The sequence below is a fragment of the Camarhynchus parvulus genome, chromosome 3, assembly GCF_901933205.1.
Source record: "Camarhynchus parvulus chromosome 3, STF_HiC, whole genome shotgun sequence".
In the NCBI taxonomy this organism is placed as follows: domain Eukaryota; kingdom Metazoa; phylum Chordata; class Aves; order Passeriformes; family Thraupidae; genus Camarhynchus; species Camarhynchus parvulus.
In genome coordinates this window covers 104,075,554-104,094,670 of record NC_044573.1, presented here as the reverse complement: position 1 = coordinate 104,094,670, position 19,117 = coordinate 104,075,554, and the positions used below count along the sequence as shown (strand labels likewise).

The following is a 19,117-nucleotide window of genomic DNA, read 5'->3' as shown; positions in this document are numbered from 1 at the left end:
CATGAAACTGTTCTAGTGAAAAAAAAAATGAGGCTGCTATGATGTAACAGTGTACTGTAGAAAGAACACACTGAAAAAAGCAAGACATTTCTGGACACCATACCAATGCCTTCTGTAACTGGTAATCATCACTCCCTAAGGTACAAACTGGATGAAACACAACCTTATGCAATAAATAAGTTAGGATCAGTGGTAAGGCCAGGACAATAGAAAAAATCTGCCAGAATTTTGCCTTACACTTCCTTCCTTTGTGAATCAAAAAGAGAATCAAAGTATAATTTATAGAAATTCTTTTTAAACTGTTCTGATTGGAGCAGTCCCACTACTCTCCTTCCTTCTCCTTCAGAGGTGTTTTTAAAGCACTTTACAGAATTAACTGAGGTGATATCAGTAAATTGATTAGACAGTAACGCATAGCTTTAAAAAATTCTAAGTTTAATACAGTGAACGTAAATTGCCAGAGGGAGACAATTAGATTATTGACTCTTCAGGAGAGATTCAAACTGATTCACATTTGTTTGTTAGAATTACCATCTTCAAATAATGTCTTGCCCGGTACCAGCTAATTATATCCCCTTAAAAGAGTAAGTGTTGAACAGAGGTACTACTTCAGGATAACTATACAAAGTGAATAGTTAGATACCTTAAAAAAGTGAAGGTGTAGAGAATGAGCATGTATACTCCTTAAGTAGAATAACATATTGGGCAGCCTTCATCCCTCCAGAAATTATCTGCTGGGTCATGTGTGTTATCTTGATGAGGAGAGCTCTCAGTAGTTTTTGGATTCTTCACAGGACCCAGTTGCAGGGTGAGCAGTCAGTGAAGCTAAGGCCTCTGTTCCCAGGAAAGAGCAAGGAAAGTAATCTTACTGCTACCCCAAAAAATGCTGCCTTATCCTTGTCCTAGAAACAGCTGCTGGTAGCTTAATTGTTATGCAGACAATACAAGTGGAATAATACAGATAACAGTTCTAATTCAGTAAAGGATGGTCCTCAAGTAAAATCATTGTACCTCAAATGCTTACCCTTTTTCTCCCTTTAGACTCAAATCTGTATTTCTCCATACAATTGTTGTCATAAACTCTCAGATAATGTTACTGCTTATCTTTCATAGTATTTTTTCTAGGTTTCATGTACTTCTCTAACTGCATATAAAGGAGTCTCATGTTTTTTCCCTATAACAAAAAATTACTATATTCTGAACTCATATTAAAAAAAAACCCTCTAGTGGTTTTATTTACACCATCCAAGATCTCTCTCCTTTGAAACAGAAGTGGAAAATAAAAGAATACAACTTTTGCATATGTAGGTAAATTAATATGCAACATGGATGTAGTAAATTCTGAAGAGCAAAAATGGTGAATAATCATGCAATCCTTTGATAATTTATTTCTCTTTCTCTCATACTTAGTTCTTTTATATTTATGAAACAGCAGTAAGCCCATGGATGGACTCTTCAACTTTTCTTTTTTCATTCTGCTTCTGTCAGCTGACCTTTACTTCTGGAGTAGATGGACACTTTTTCCATGCTACCCTGAACTCATAAATTTTGAAAGACAGTCAGTATTCTTAAAATGAACCAGCAGAGCAGATTCAGCAGTTTTAGTAATATGAATGAGACAGAGGAGACTTTTGTCTTCTTGGGACTTAAACAATTTAGGTCAGCCTACAAATTACATTTTTGGATGTCTTGAGCAAAGTTACAAAATAGTTACTTGGGTATATTTGACCTGTATTCATCACACAGTAGTAGTAATTATAACTGCTGTTCATTGAAGGCTGCGGCAAAAGGTTCCTTACTTTGTTTGGTGTCTGTGATGTCTGTGCTATCTGAGCTCCAACACTCATCAAGTGAGGCTAATGAGGCCTCAAAATTAAGAGCTGCTACTTTGCAGGGTGTCAGGACAGTGCAGAGAATGGAGGGTGGGAATAAATTGCTCAGGATTGCTCAAACCAGTGAACAAATATAATGGTGCATTCTGAACCAAGTGCAAGTGCTGCCCTGTAGTGAACTCCACAGAAAGGAAATTACAATGATTGAGTCATATGGTCATGAGCATGAAGTTTGCTGTAGTAAGGAGATCGTGAGAAAAATGCTAGAATAGCCTGTGCCATTTTTGTTATTGAAAGAGAATACATGAGTCAAAAGCTGCATTATTAGTGGGAGAAAGCAGAATATAGTAATAGTAATTTTTTGTTACAGGGAAAAACATGAGACTCCTTTATATGGAGTTAGAGTCAAAAACTGCATTATTAGTGGGAAAAAACACCCAAATTCAGAATTTCAGGCAATATCTTAAAATGAGCATGCATTAAAGAAAAATGAGTAATCTACAGAAAGAAAAAATATTATCATAGCAAGTCGTGATGATCTACTTTGTTTGTCCTAGATGAGGGTAGCAATTGGAGATTAAAAGAAAAAACAACAAAACAAACCATAAATTCACATTTCACGTATCGAGAAGCAATTTATTGGCAGCTGCTTCTCATAATCAAGCCTTATTGCTCTTTTTCACCTTCTTTCTATATAAAGTAAGAGAAAAAGGTATCTATAGGCCTACTAAAATTTTCATTCTTTGGTTAACTGTATGAGTATTTCAAAGAGTGTACACCTTATAGGTGTTATGAATGATGACTCCTTTGTGATACCAGATGCATGAAAAGGGTAAGGAAGGGTGTTACCTTTCATAAGTCTTTAGTAGAATCGTTGGATTTCTTTTTTCCTGCTATTCATGCATCATTTCTCGTTAAAATTAAGCAGGATATTTTTCTATGTCTAATTGTGTCATTTTTCATGTGTCTTAATCAAGAATTGCATGAAATTGAAGACATTTAAAGGAGAAATATACGTGGCAGCAAGCTAAACTGGAAATTTATTTAACACATACTGTTTTAGATGCACACACACATGTAAGCAAAGGTCATAAATCTACAGCCCTCTTGAGCAATAAGGAAGGGGAAAGAAAATCAATTGTAATCAGAAGACCAGTGCTATACCTCATAATAACAACTTCTCCATACACCTGAGGCACTTAGTAACATTTTGTATAAATTTTAAGTAAAACCTCTTAGTCTTATTCTGTAGTAGAACAAGGTGGAAGCAATATAACTTTTTATAGCTTCAGGTCCTTTATTTGGTAGTTCTTGGTTTTGTTGTCTCTGTAACCATCAAAATCCAGATTAAATACAAGAGCCATGCACTTCATTTTCACAAGCGTTTAAAAGGTTTGTTCAAAAGCAAATATGCTTAAATGATACATTGTGTGAGCAATCTTTCTAGGCACCACTGAAATACGGGAATCGGTTTTGTATTTTATTTTCTCAAGTGAATTTTATAAAATTGAATTATATCATTGTTCTTGAGCTAACTTGCCTTGTATCTTTGTAATCTAAGATGAACACAGATTTATGGGAAGAAAATAATTTCCATTTCTGTGCAGTTAATGGAATCATCCAGAATAGCTAGCAATTTTATTTCCTCAGCATTTGATTTTTCCCTATGTCAAAAGTGAGCTGTGATTTTTTTCATTTAAAAGAGTTCATCATCTTCTGTCATGGAAAAAAAAAATCATATATTTCTAAACTTGTTAGCTGCGTAGACTGAAAGTCTAGCACTTCACAGATTCAATAAATTAACCTGTCCATATTATGTATTTCAAAGATGTTTTTTTAGAATGTGTGGTAGATTTTAGAACTAGGTTTTTATTCTTTCTAAATGCAACATGTAAGTGTACCTATGTATTTTTGAACAGTTTAGATTAAGCTTAAGCTTGTCAGTATTGAATTATAGTCAGACTAGCATTGCCATATCTTTATATGTTTTCTGTCACAAATCTTTCTCCTTCCTCTTTCTTTTTACTGTATTCACAAGTTCCTTTCTTATAAATTGATGAAATTGTACTTCCTAAAACCATAAACAAATAGTTTTCTCCTATATCTAGTACATAAAGCTATTCTTAGCTTTCCATTTGTATATTGCCCTGTCTTTCCATACATTAAACGACATAAGGAATCAAATTACAAAGGTATGAAATTTTTAAATTGTGAGGATTTCAGAGTAAGAGTCTGCTTTTTTAGCTAAGATTATAATATTTAAAGTGTAATGTCTTTTATATTGAATAGTTGTGGTTTTTGAAAAGTAGATACCTTAATGCATATAAAATAGGCACGTGACACCAACACAGAAAGTTCTTCTAAAAAAGTGAATTTTTTGATGGTTGTTTAATCACTTACTTAGGAAAAGAGCTAATTCATACTTAAATGCTTACACCAAGTTCCAGATATAATCAAGAGCAATCCAAATTTCTGTGTCACAGAAGCAGTTGAAGTGAATTTTCCCCAACCTTCTGTGAATTTTGTTGTTGATAATCAATAAAGGCAAACCTTGGTGCATCTCTGCTCTTTATGAAATATTTGGTTCTATTTGTTAGCTCATGAAGAATAAGCTTCATGAACTGCAGGGCCACTTTATCAATTTATTATTTATTCATTTTTAGGCACTACAGCAGTTAATTAAATTTGCCAAAAAGTCATGTGTAGTTTAAAAGCTGAATTTGATTTCCTTTAAACGAATAATAAATAATTACTGCTAAAGCAGGAAAGATCAGATATTGAAAAGCTGGATAATTGAGAAACTGAGAAATGTGTTTTTCCAACAATATTTTTCTTTTCATGTCCTCCTTTTATAATTGCATTCCCATCTCCCTATTTATTTCTGTGTTTGCAGAGATTTATTGTTCATGTTTGGCAGTTCGCCAGTACTGAGAACCATGTTTTGCTTTGCTTTACCCACTCTGTATCCCATAAATCAACTTTTCGGTGGCTGTGTGTCAGGAAATGGTAAATGTGAAGAGATAACAACATCAACAATAAAACCAATAAAAATCTAATTTTATCTAGAATTAATTCACTATAATACGCACAGCTGAAAATACAGTGAGAGTTAAATGCTACTTAACCTTCTTGTGGTTTGGAAAAGTAGAGATTCTCGATGGACAGAGATAAAGAAATCTGGTTTAGAAAGATATTAGAATTGTCATTGCCACAACCCTTTTGGTATTACATTTAGCAGCAATTTAGTTTGGAAAGCAGTTAGTGCAGCAGGTAAGAATGTGGAAGAGACAGGCAGAAAATCAGAAGTGTTTGTGGCAAATCAGGGAAGTATATTAGTTTTTCATAACTTAGAGTCAGTGTTCAGTGTAGATGAAGCATGATAAAGCCAGCACCCAGAAATAATGCTCACAGAGCTCATACCCTGCAGGAGGCTGGAGGTTTTGCAGACTGAGATCCCAGCCTCCTGCCTATGGGAAAGGAAAAATGAGGGGTAGATGAACAGTTTGATTCCATACCATGAATTTGTTGATTCAGGCTGTGCTGCACCCATACAATGGCTGGTGGCGAGGAAGGGTGTCCCCTCCTTCATGATAAGTATAGTGTGTGGCCCAATGCCTCAAGCCTGCCCAAGCTGCCTCCACAGTCTGAAAGAGTCTATTTTAAGGAAAAATGATAAGAGAATTCTCAGTTTCCATGTACTCACTGTTGGTTACTTTCAATCTCCATTTAAGTGAAACTATGCTTCTGTACAAAGATTAAACTTCTTGCAGTCTTTTATAGAATTAAGGGTATTCTTCAGAAAACAAGTATAGAAATACTAATTTATAGACAATCATGACAAACTGGCCTTGATGGAAAGTCCAATCCTAACAGAAATAGTTTCCTTCTTATGACTCATAATAATATTAAAAATTTTCCTGTATTTTTTAATACCATACTTCTTGTGCTGTAATTAGAAGTGTATTTAATTGTTATTCTTGCCCACTCCAGGTACAGAGATCCAGAAATAAGCAGCTACGTGAGCTGTTTCCAGATGGATTTAGTATTCATCATGCGGGAATGCTGCGGCAAGACAGAAGTTTGGTTGAGAACTTGTTTTCTAATGGACATATCAAAGTCTTGGTTTGTACAGCTACACTTGCTTGGGGTGTCAATCTGCCTGCTCATGCCGTTGTTATTAAGGTAAGAGCTTCCCTACTCTGCAAGGGGTTATCTGTCTTAAAAGAAACCTGTGAAGAAGTATAGATAGCAAGATTTCTTGTGAGTTTTGGGCCTGGAGGGGAAATATCTGATTGACTTGAAATGTTATTTATATCTCATTAAACTGATTCTCTCCAGTGGGAGTCTAGTTTGTATAGTAAAGATTTAAATATATCAAAGATTATGAAAGGATTAGTTAAAGTACACTTCTGAAATCATACTATATTTACCTAATTTCAGTATTCAGCTCATCAGGATTATATTCATGTGTGTTTATGTTAATTTTTATTAACTTTTCCTCAACCAGGGAACACAAATATATGCTGCAAAAAGAGGCTCCTTTGTTGACCTTGGAATTTTAGATGTCATGCAGATATTTGGTCGAGCTGGACGGCCTCAGTTTGACAAATTCGGAGAAGGCATCATTATTACAACTCATGATAAACTCAGTCATTACCTGACTCTTCTTACACAGCAGAACCCAATTGAAAGCCAGTTTCTTGAAAGCCTTGCAGACAACTTAAATGCAGAGGTAACCTTTGATTTGTTTAGAGAAACTAGCAAACTTTAAAGGATTGACATTATTTGAAACAAAAATGCAATATTGCCACACTTAATAAAATTTTCATTGTACATATTTTATTACTGTTAGTGTGTAGGTGTGTATGTTTAAGTGAACTGCTACATATGTGAAAAGGGGGGGTCCTTTTACAAAATATAGTAGGTACTCAAAGTAGGATGGAGGGTCAAAATACCATTAAGATAAAACTGCAGCAACGCAGAATTTATCTTTTAATCTGAAGTGATTTTTTAGAGTTTAGTAGGTGTTCTGTGTAACTGAGAAGTAAAATCTGCAAAAAAATTAAACCCTGTCTTTCTGTATGTAACCAAATTCACATATTTGACTGCAGTGTAGGAGGAGTAATGGACTTGGCTTTAACTTTTTTTTTTCAAAGGCACAAGACATTTTTTCAGCTGAAGTCAAGCATTTTAGCTAAACTTAAATGTCCAGTGACATAAAACGGCTTATCATTTTGAAAGATGTGAGGTTTATCTAGTCTATTAAGAATAGCCTTTTAAAAATGTTTGTTATTTTATCTACACAATTCTTACATATTTACTTATTTTATCTTTTCATCACTTCTGCCATTTTCCCATCTCTCTTTCTACCACAAAAAAAAAAAAGAGAAAAAATAAATGGAAGGCATACTTGCATTGGGCAGATATATTGCTCTCAACGATTTCCTTTTGACAATACTTAATGGTCCTGGAAATAGACACCTCTGAATATTCTCTAAGTGGACATGGATAGATATTCAGTTATTTAAAATTGCATAGTAGCAGCTTACACATTAGCAGTAAAAATTTTACTTCCTAAAGTTGGTTGTGTAAGTCAGGAATATTTGTGGTTATTGTTCAGCACCACAATAAGTCAGGAGAGAGGGATCTGGTTTTGGGATACCATGTGCCTTTTCACTAGGGAAAAATCCAGCGAGATTTCATAGAAAAGCTTTGTTCTTTTTTTTGAGACACAGGAAGCAGACAGTGAAACAAGGGTTGGGTAGGCTTTCTTTCACAGCAGAGGAGTTTGCTACATTTTATAAAATATTAGGAAGTTAGTCTTTTTTTCTGATTTTGTGTAATGATAGTAATCTGAAAAGAACAGTGAACTCATGGCTTTAAAATTACCCCAGATTCCATTAAGTGATACAGTTACAAAAGCTGAAGATGCAGTCAGAATTTTGTTAATTACAGTGATAAATGATTGTTAGTGGAAATAGCAATGAAGCACAATAGTATAGCAAGGGCATGAAAGCAACATATGTGACATTACTTATCCTCCTGTCATAACATGCAGGAAAAATTAGCACCTGCCAGATTACAGGTAACCAATACTATGAGCACTGACAAGGAGCTATTGTGTCAGCGTTTTTTTGGAAAGTAACTTTATCATTTCCTTATGATTGGAGTCAGTCTAAACTTCTGTGTATGCTGATTTGATCTAAGGTAGTGGAATTCTCTGAGAAAGATACAGATGGTTTAGAAGAAATTGTTAAGTTTATCTGGAGATGACTATTCCAATATGCTGCACCATTCTGGGAAAAAAAAAATGTTTTAAAATACATGCTGTTGTATGATTAAGTATGTAATCTTAGGAAGCACATTCAATTTTTGTCATCTTCTGCCCTTTGGTAGTAACAAAGCACTGTATGGATACAAAATATATAGGTTTTGACTGATGTGTTACAGAAATCAAGACAAGTGTGTTGATGACCACTGACAACTCCATCACAGAGCCTGTTATTAGCACCAGGAAATCTGCACTGATGGGTGATAAGACAACATATTGTAGGAGCAGAATCTGCTTTCATTACAAGTAGTTCAGGAAATCCAAATGCTTATTCTCTAGTTGTAAAGAGAAACAAATTAAAGGCCAGAAGCACTGCTGAATTGTTTAAATTCTTAATTTGTTATGGACACACCAATAGCTGAAGGAAGGGCTGATAAGGCAGCAGTTGGAAGTATGGAAAGACTTCATGTTTCCACAAGAATATGAAATTTCTTTTATCTAGACCAGGTCTCTTGGCAGAAATAGGTGGATGTTAAGAATGATTCAGATATTTAAGGTAATACAGCATATAATCCTGGGCATGCAATTGCTAAGTGGAATCCAGGGCCTTGAATTTTGTACCTAGACTTATGTGGTGCAGGAGAGAAAATCTGGGCAATAATGCAAAAAAGTTGCAGTATTTCTAGTATCCATATAAAAATAATTCTCTAGAAGCAGGAAATTTTCAGAGAGGATGCCCTTTTCAGAGGGCAAAGGAATAAATCTGTTCCAGTGAAAGGAGCCCACCAATTTTTCTGTATGCTTCAGGAGAGAACAAAACAAATCAAGATTCTATGACAGAGTTGTGAAGAAATACATGAAGTAATATGGCAAAAGATTGCATCTCTCCTGGGACAAGAACCAGGATGTTTTGGCTGCAATGAGCCAGCGACAGGTTTAGAAAACAAAATTATGTCAACTGGGTGGTTAGGCAGTGGAACTCTCTACAGGGATCTGTTTCTAAACAGAAAAGTACTTGAAAAACTGTCCACAAATGGAATAAAAATCCATGTAAAGATACCAAGTACAAAGCCCATACCTTTAACTGAAGACCTTGAGATGCAGTAGTTAAAGAGTTGGGGAAAAATGTCTATTATGCTTCTTCCTCATTGCTGCATTTTTCCCTTCAGCACTTGCTGTTACCTGACCTCAGAGACAGCTGATCTTGATGCTTCAGTGCTTTTGTTCTCTAGGAGAACTACAGAGTGGAGAAACCTGAAATATATCCAACTACATTGAGCTGACACCAAAATTAAGACTTTGAATGTGTATATCAGCATGTCAGTCTGCTGTTAATTCTCTTCTGCAGATCTGAGGTTTGCTTTGGTTTTGTGGGGTTTTTTCCTCCTAAAAATTAGCAGAATAGTAAATAAGTGATGATCAACGAAGGCATGGAGATGCCCTTTTCCCTTTTTTGCTAAGATTTTGCCAGTGGGCATAATAGGATGCAAAAAGGAATAAAACAGCTAGTTAAGGTACTTAGTTGAGAAGAGCAAGTCTTGGGGCAGTTGACCAGCTGGCAAACAGAAAATACCTATGGCTGTCTTTTCTGGAAATACAGGAAGAAAGATAAGATCCAGGGGATGTGGTTTAATTAGACCATAAACTTTAACTTATCTGGGAACTATCATCAATAGCTCATACAACGCAGGTCACCATTCCTTCCCTAATGGTTTCCACCTGAAAGAACCCTCCCTGACAACCACAGCTGGACTCCAGCTTGTTTGCTGGGATGACTCCTTTCCCCAGAGAGCTTAGGAAATGATTTGCAGTGCTGGACAGTGGGCATACCTTCCCCAGGGTGTGTGCCTTCACTTGCATGTGCTTGCGATTTTCCTCTGAAGACAGGACCCGGTGGCTTTTTAAATCTGGACAAACCTCTTAATCTTTTGCCTTGAAAGAAAGGGTTCTCACAAGAGAAAAGAAATTCCTTCAGAGTCCTTCCCAAAAAAAAAAAATCACTCACAAGCTGGATGACTGAATGGCTGATCTGGGTATGGGGCAAAGCAGAGGAGATTCTGTCTGACTTGGGACAATTCTACTAGCATTAATTTTTTCAAAAGTTTCACAGGACTAAGACCATAGTCCTATGGGGCTGAAATAGTAATTTAAAATCCACTGGTTTCCAAAGGAAACAGAAAATTGCTTATTTGGTTGTAAGAAAGTTTCCTTGCTCTCTTACCTTACCAACAAATATTTTATATATATATTGAAATTTTTCTTTGTGTAATCAGACTCAATTATACAACAATAACAGACAGTATATTTGTAAAAAAGGCACATGTATGTAAAAAAGAATGTATTATGCTATATAATATGTTCAGTATATATTATCAGTAATATTTTTATGCCATTTTCTAATCATCAGAAATATCAGAGAAAAAAAAACTCATTTTTCAAGAGCTGCCCCCCAAAAGCCATTCTACTTATATCTGTTTAATCTTTTTGCAAATCAAAAGCACTTTCTCTGAAATATCATTCAACTTGATAAAGTTTGTGGTGTAGCATTTGTAAAACAAAAATGATAATAAATGCTGCTAAGCACATTGCTCAATGATGGCAATGTCAGTCACTGCAAAATTAGTTAAAATTGTGGGATGCTGCTTATTGCTGTAATTTAAAATTCCACAGTGAGTTGGATAAAAATAGTACTTAAAACTGCATTTTGTGAGTGATGAAACACCATTATTACGTTTGAGCTGTGAAAAATCAAAATTGCTTTATGAAAACTGGTGCAATTGGACAATACAATGTCAAGATAGTAAATATTTCTGCTCACCAATTATTCCATCTGTAACTAAATGTCTAATACACCGTTGAGGAAATGCTGGGAACTTGGATCATTCATACTGTTTAATGTAGGATAAATTTTCAGTCCCTAAGAACTTTACTTGAGCACTAGATGGCAGCAAATATTTAGAAATTACTCTGTGGGAAGAATTGTGGGAAGAAGGAAAGCACAGTATTAGATTTCAGTGCCATATCTGAAACCCAACTGTATTTCACAATTGCTTTTTTCCTCAGTTTTGCTTTTAACTTATTAAAATTAGTAATTAGAATAGAATAGAATAGCAATAGAATCAGATATTTGAACAAATGAGGCAAATAAAAAGTAAGGCATGTTTTGTTTTGTTTTTTGTCAGACTTCATGGTCTTCAGTAACAAGAATATTATGTTTTCATGATTGTGAAAGTAGTTCTTGAAAATGCCGCTAGTGGACTATGTTTTTAAGCTCTTTCAAGTTCTGCACTGAAAGATATTTGAGTCATGCAAAGAAACCAAATGCTCCAAATAACTTGTGTACAAATCAAGTAATAGTGACCTGTGGGCTCCATTCCATGTTATGCCTGTAGTAGTCTGTGAAGAACTGAATGCTTTTGTAGCTACTTCAGTGCTTTATGTAGCTATTGCCTTGAAAAGCAATACTATGGGACTTCCCCCAATCTCCTTATGCTTTTGAACAGCAAAATACCACTTGAGAAGTGTGTTAAGCAAAGCCTAGGGTTACTCCATGCTATTAGACATTGATATTAACAAGGTTTTACTGGATTCGAGTTCACTCAAGGCAGATATGCCTTTCATTGTTATTTTTTACCAAATACTTATGTTATTTGCAAAAGAATGTCAGTATTGTCGTTAAGCTCTAGGTACTTCAGTCTGAACATGCATATGTACTCAGTTCCATAGGCTTTTTAAAAGTATTATTTCTGCCAAGTCACGTGGAAGATTTATATGAAATCCAAACACCAATAAAACAAAATTAGCTTTAAAAATGCAGTAATGAATCACAAAACTTTGGTAAGAGGGCCTTTTGCTTGTTTTAACAACCAGCAACAACCAAAAAAGGTTTGTTCATGGGACATGCAGGAAATATTAAGTTGTTCTGGTAAAATCAGGTTAACTGGCATTAAGCAGTAAAATGTTTCTCGTGAGTGTAACCAGTACAAAATAGAGCTGAAGTTATCAAGCAAAAATATGTGTGTGGTCAACAATTTGGTGATACAAGTATTGAATTTTCAGGAAAAAAAGTCAGTGCAAAAAATTGTTTGGTATACCTGATTTAGCTTTGAAATATAAATAAACATGTATATATATATGTGTGTGTATATAATGTGTATATATATATATATGTATGTATGTGTGTGTATATATATATGTATGTATGTGTATATATATATAAAATCTGTTAAATTTTGTTATATTTTGACTCACCAAAAATATAGCAGATACCTGTATGTTTGACTTGCAGCTACAAAAGGAGAAAACTATTTATAAAGACTGTGTATAAAAGAATTGCCTAGTATGAGGAAGAAAAAACCTAAAGATTTTTGGTATAATTTTGCTTAGGACCCAATGGTGCTTTCACATTGGCATGATGAAATTAATCTTTTAAATGTAGATTCTTTTCTTTTCAAGTACTCGTCTTTAAATTACCTTGACCATATCCACTACAGAATAATTTTGGTTTGTCTTTTTATCTTTATAACAATCTTGCTCAATAATATCTTTTAGTTGTAAAAAGTGTAAGTGATGTATGAAAGATCATTTATGGTCACTGTATCTATAGTATTACGTCAAAGCAACCCATGTTATTACATGTTTACAAGATAAAGTTACATAAATTGGTGAAGTTATTGTTTTAGGATTATTTCAAAATTATATGCATTCGAAATATCCCAGCACTTTCTTTAATCTTGTGCTAATACTCTGAATTCTATGTTTTTTCAGGCAAGTACTTATGTACAGCTGTATCATATATACTTAATTTTGTCTCTTCTCCTATTTCCAGATTGCTCTTGGCACGGTAACTAATGTGGAAGAAGCAGTAAAGTGGATAAGTTACACTTATCTTTATGTACGGATGAGAGCAAATCCATTAGTATATGGCATCAGTCACAAAGCTTATCAGGTATAAAATGCATTTTAAAAAAATCTGTAACCTGTTCTGAGTCTCTAATCCTTCCCTGATGTGAGGATAAATATTTGCTATTTCTACTTAACCTGACATCAGCAATTCTTTTAAAGTGCTTAGAAAAAGGAAGATATTTTCTGTAGCAGAGTGTTTTTAACACTGAATTATGAGGCCCCTTCTGTTCACATAAAAATACATTTTAACTGGTCAAGTTATGCTCCAAAGGACACCATTCATTCTTATCACACAGTTACTGTAACTTAGGCTGTTTTCAGTGTTTCAGTTTTGTAGACTAGATAGAAATGATGGAAGAAAGCATTTTTGAGTTGCTTGATTCCCACTCACCCCATCAGCTTTTGTTTTAGAATGTTTCCTGGTATAATAATTTATAAACTAGAAAATAAAATTTTTAATTGGGTGATATTTTCTATCATATGATTTATTAATTATAAGACTTTTTAATTAATTTGTTTGGAATTTTTTTGCCGTATTTACAAGCATTCCATGCTGTGATATGAATCACTGCACATTTACATAAGGGGTTTCTTTCAAGTTTTTTCCATTATCTGTAATTTTTAGGAAGATTAATAGTTTACAGATAATCTAAATATTATTAGCTTTTTCTTTGTACAGCTGTTTATAAGCATTTAATGTTAACATGGTTAGACACGGTTAATTGAGCCTAATGCAGGGCAAACTCACAAGTGTGTGGTAACTGCAGTTTATTTCACATCAAGGATCCGTTTTGTGACTTCGTAATTTATTTTGACATTGTGAGCAGCAGTTTGTTGGGTCATGGTGACGTGCAGAGGTATATGTCAGCAGGCAGTTGTTTGATATTTTTTTGTCTCTGATAGTGGAAACTATCAGAGTGGAAATAGGTGTGTTGTTGCTTAAGGAAGGTTCTGCAGATACCTTTAGACCTCTGGTCATCTCAAATTTATTTTCTATAAAAAGCCGTATAATGCATTACCATATGTTAATATAACAATATATAATACAGACCACAAAGTAATAGATAAATGAGAATCAAAAATGGATTTGCTAGTGAGAAGAATGTTGTTGTCCCACTAATATAAATTCTGGGTTTTGTTTCACTATTGAGTTCTAGATTAAAAGAAATGTAACCATGGTGATAATAAGTGGTGAAAAAATCAGTAACTGAAATATATTTTAAAAATTTTAAAAATAATGAACAGGAGTTTCTCCCCTTCCCCCTGCTCTAGTGTTTCTGTTCAGCTGCTGAGAAAGTGAGGATTGTTCCACTAACCGTCTTTCTACTCCTTTGGATTTGATGTGCTAATATTAGACATTCATATTTTTGAGTTAAGGCAGTAACAAATTATATCACTGTGAAGTGTTACCCATTCATGTAGGAGCAAAACCAATGCAAATCCTCTTGTTTCCTAGATAAACCAGTTTTAAACATCAAAGCTTATGATGTGATAGAGAGAATATGAATGCTGTAGTGCAGGTATAAAAAAAGCTTTGGTCAATTAGACCATTCTAGGTATAGATATCCAATTTTCATAATTGGTGTCTTAGTGTACTTTAGTAATTGCAGTATGCCAATTTCTGTCTCTGTTTTCACTGACAGTCAGTGTTTTCCATTCAGAATCCCTGTATCCCTCATGGATCACATTTCCTAGTTGTTTGTTGAGACTGAGATCATGCAAACTCACTCCCCATTTCCTTTCCACTGATGTTCACCACATCCAGTAATTATACTTCAGGGCACCCACACAATAGGATGCACATCTTTGGAACCCCACATATTTGCTCCAGGAACTTTCTGGGCTACACCCAGGAGCAGGCTACTGCAGGTCCACTGCTTTGATTTGTGATTTTTCAAGTTGTTTGCCAGAAATGCCAATAATGCCTCTTACTGATTCATGAAAATGGCCAAAATTAATGACAAGCAGCAAGAGAAAAAAAAAAGAGTGGAAGGAAAAAGTGGAGCAAATGCAAATGTTGTGTTAGTGAAGCCAGTAGTATGAATTACAGGCATTTTCTCATACTTCTTGCGTTCCAATTAATAGGTGCCTGGATTAAAAAACCTTCTTTGTCTATTTTCTCCTCCTTTTGGTTCCATTCTTTGGTGTTCCCACAGTTAAGCAGAGCTTTTTACCACCATAAAATTTATGTCTAGGTATAAAAATTAGAGGAGCTTGTGCCCAACATTTCTCTCAGTAAGTTAGAGGAAAACAGTGTGGATAAAAATGTACTTTATAATGGATAGTAATGTACTTTGTCATGTATTCTTAAATTTCCATATGTATACTCCAGACCTGCTCAGTTTCTTACTGTGGACATGCCAAGGCTCATTTTTAAGAGAATGACTTAAAACTGTTCTAGACTGGATCCTTTATTCTGAGGATTTCTAATTATGCAAGTTCAACAAGAAAGGTCCTAACCATGGATTCTCTAAACTCAAATGTTGTTTCGCAGTTTTTTCAAGTTGGTGACCTTTCCTTTAAAGTTAAAACTTTGTAAAAAATGTTAGCGTGCTGTTGCAGCCTCAGCTTTTATGGAAGGCAAAAGATTGGTGGGTACTTTGGACTGCCGAAGGAATAGGGAGTTATTTTGATTTTTTATTAATTTTTCCCCCACTATAGTTTTAAGAAATATTGAACATCTGGCATCTAGATCACTTTTTTTTGACCAACTCTGCTCTGAAATCTGACCTCAATGCATGACTTACTATTGAGAAAAGAAGTCTAGACCTTTGCCATCTTAGCTTTTGACTTGAAACTAAGGCAAGCCATAACTAAGGAGAAACAGCTTCAGGGTAACTGGCAACTATGGAATATTAGGAACTAGTCTCCTGCTGCTTTGTGGAGATGACTATGTTTGTCTGCATCTCACTGACCATGAGATGATGTACTTCTGCACAAAGGTGAAACTGAATCCTGGCCCAGGGAAAACCAGAGCAAACCAAGGCACAACAGTTCTTAAAGCCTGATCCTTTTTGCTGTCTTGGCCGTGTATCTCTGTTTCAGATTTACCCAGAGAGCTGGTATGACTTATTCTGTAGGAAATCTGAACTATACACGAGCCCTGAAGTAAGAATACTGCCTGTGGACTAGAACAGTGTTTCAGTCCTTAAAACTAATTACTGCTTGTGTAATTAGAGCCATATCTCAGGTGCACATACAGCAGAAGGTTAACATAACTATGAATCCCTTTTCACTCATCCCTGTCAGTGTGGGTATCCCAGGTGCCTGGTGTGGAAACACACAATTATACAGCAGTCCTACTCAGATGGGAGTTTTGCCCAGCCTTTTATGTACTAATAAGACAATGTGCATTATTAGTAGGACAAAATGTCCAAGTTCCTGAACTTTGATATGAATAGAAGTGATGTTGGGTGCAGGAAGCTCCTTTGTGTGCTTTTAACATGAATGTTACTGTACATCTGTAACTCACTAATTAGAATATCCCAATTAACCTACCAAAAGCTTTTGGGGATGTTAAAGGTTTTTTCCTAGGAAACATTTAAGCTATGCAATTTGAAGCTTATTCTATTATCTATGCAATTAAAGCCAGCCTCATGTCAGCTACACAGGAAGGTATATCTTCAGCCATTTTCATCAACAGAAGGTGCCAAAAGATAACATGTTTTTTTAAGTGATACAGTAATGATAATTTTATAAAGAATATGTTATCATTAAAACATCTTTCAAATTTTTCAATGTAAATTTGTTTCATAATCGTACTAGATTTGTTTCATAAATAGTATTGGTCTCCATTGTAATGATAGTCCCAAATAATTGTAAAATAAATTTTATTCTGATTATTTTGTCCTGTACATACAGGTTTTGGTCAGTAATGTCAATATAATTGTTATTAGTGGGATCGCAAAAAAATTATGACTTAATAACTGTACCTTCATTTTATCAGATTTTTGACTTTGTGTGACTAGATTACCTCAAGAAAATTATATAGAAGTATTAAATACTTCTTTTATGCAAATAAATGTGTGTGTTTCATGTTTAGATGGATCCAGGTCTAGAAAAGCACAGAGAACAATTGGTGATTGAAGTTGGCAGAAAACTGGACAAAGCTCGCATGATTCGCTTTGAAGAACGGACTGGCTTTTTTTCTTCAACAGATTTAGGCAGAACTGCCAGCCACTACTATATTAAATACAATACTATAGAGGTAAAAGATGATGTCCTGTTTCTGGAGGGTTTTTTCCTTTTTTTTTTAACATATGCCTAAAATAGTTGTAATATATTACAGGATATGTAGCTGATTTGTTCACTGTATTTTCAAATCATGTTTGCTGAAATGGGGGGAGAGGAAATAGGAAAAAGAAAGAAACTAAATATCAAGCAATACTGAAAATTTAGACTCAGTGTGAGGTGAGATTTAAATTTCTGTAGTCTTTTTGACTTGTTGTAGAAGAATTATAAGAAACATTTTGATATTTATGGTGTGTGCAACCATTGGTACTTGGCAGCACATTTCACTGTAGTGTCTGATAACAGATGACCTTCTCTGGCAGAAAGTCCTGTTATGTTGACAACCTTGAACAACTTCTGGCACTGTAATCAGATTGTGTTGTAAACATGTTCAAAATTTTTTAGTATTGGAAACTTGATTTGATGTACACAGTCATCTTAAAACATAAGAATAAGTGTTTTTCTTGAATAAAAGCTAAAGACTCAGCATTAATAATTTTGAACTGTATTCTGTCACTGTATATAATTAGTCTCACATATTTATTCAGTCAGATATGTCCTAGACTTTTTTTCTTAAGTGGCCGCGTTGCATGGCTCTTGATGTTGGAGTGGCCAAGGCACTGGGAGAGATTGTTTTTCTGAAACTGACAAGAAGTCATTATGGAATTTGTTCCTGTTTAAATTGCATCACCCCAGTCTTCCAATAACTTGCATTTTAGCCTTATATGCCTTTTAAACTCTTGGCTAAGGTTTCTTTGTTTCCTGCTATATGTGTATTTTATTTTCAGTGACAAATCAATTCTTTTTATTTTTAATAGACTTTCAATGAATTGTTTGATGCTCATAAAACTGAAGGCGACATTCTTGCTATAGTATCAAAAGCTGAAGAGTTTGAACAGATAAAGGTAAAGTTAAAGAATTTTTTGAGCAAGACACTTCTGTAGTACTTAATAAATATTGTCTACAGACACACATTTTGTTAAATGCTAAGCACCATTATAAAATGTTTTCTGAGTAAACACAATACACTCTCACTCAAATTTGTACATAGTTCAGCTTGAACTGTAGTGCACATTTAATAGCTAGTTATGGACCTTTGAGTAATTCTTTAAAATGCTTTTAAGAACTTTTCAGCTCTTCAATTATTAACAGGTGAAGCTAAGTGTCCATTTGAATAGTGTGCCGAGGGATGAGATAGTTTCTCTGCTTGAAGTTTAAGGCATTATTGGATGTCTCCCTGAACAGTTTGCTTTATCAGGAATGAGGCAGGACTCACGGAAATGAATTCTGATATATTTTCTGCAGGGAACAGTATTAGATTGGCAGAACGATAAATTCTCATAAATTCAAATCTGAAATCTAGAAAGTTGTCGTAAGAGATTTTACACGGGCTAGAAGATTACTGCTGTATTGTACTCAGTTCAATTCCAACCTCCCTTTTTGCCTCCCGTGTGGGTAGGACACAAGGCAGTGCATTCCAAGCTGGCATGAGCTTGTTTGCCCATGCTTCCATCTCACAGAGGTACGAGCCAGGCTCCACAGGGTTTGTTAGCTTGGGCTCATTGCCATTTTACCACAATTATACAACTTGCAGATCAGAGCTGGCTCTCATTCACCTGGCTCTGCGAGCTGACAGCGTGAATCCCTCACCATCTACATATTTACATATTTGCACACATTGTCTGGGTATTACCATCTCTTTATCTAATGGAGAAATTCTATTTTGTTGTAATCTCTTCTATTATAGAAGATAATAAGCAGTGAGGTTTCACAGTCATACATGGAACATTTTCCAAGCTAGAAGGGGTTTTTTTATGACAGTGATAATGCTTGACTAGGTCTAAATTTAGCGTAATTTAATATTTAAAAGGAAAGCATA

At 34.8% G+C, this 19,117-nt stretch overlaps 1 protein-coding gene across 4 annotated transcripts in view; it reads left to right on the top strand.

Moving 5' to 3' along the window:
- ASCC3 (activating signal cointegrator 1 complex subunit 3) overlaps nt 1-19,117 on the top strand; it is a 253,479-nt gene that overhangs the window by 146,609 nt on the left and 87,753 nt on the right. For all 4 annotated transcript variants that reach the window (XM_030946651.1, XM_030946649.1, XM_030946650.1 and 1 more), the window contains 5 exons: nt 5,823-6,014; nt 6,340-6,564; nt 12,932-13,051; nt 17,051-17,215; nt 18,057-18,143. In XM_030946651.1, the coding sequence (XP_030802511.1) occupies nt 5,823-6,014; nt 6,340-6,564; nt 12,932-13,051; nt 17,051-17,215; nt 18,057-18,143 (789 nt within the window). The remainder of the gene's footprint in view (nt 1-5,822; nt 6,015-6,339; nt 6,565-12,931; nt 13,052-17,050; nt 17,216-18,056; nt 18,144-19,117) is intronic.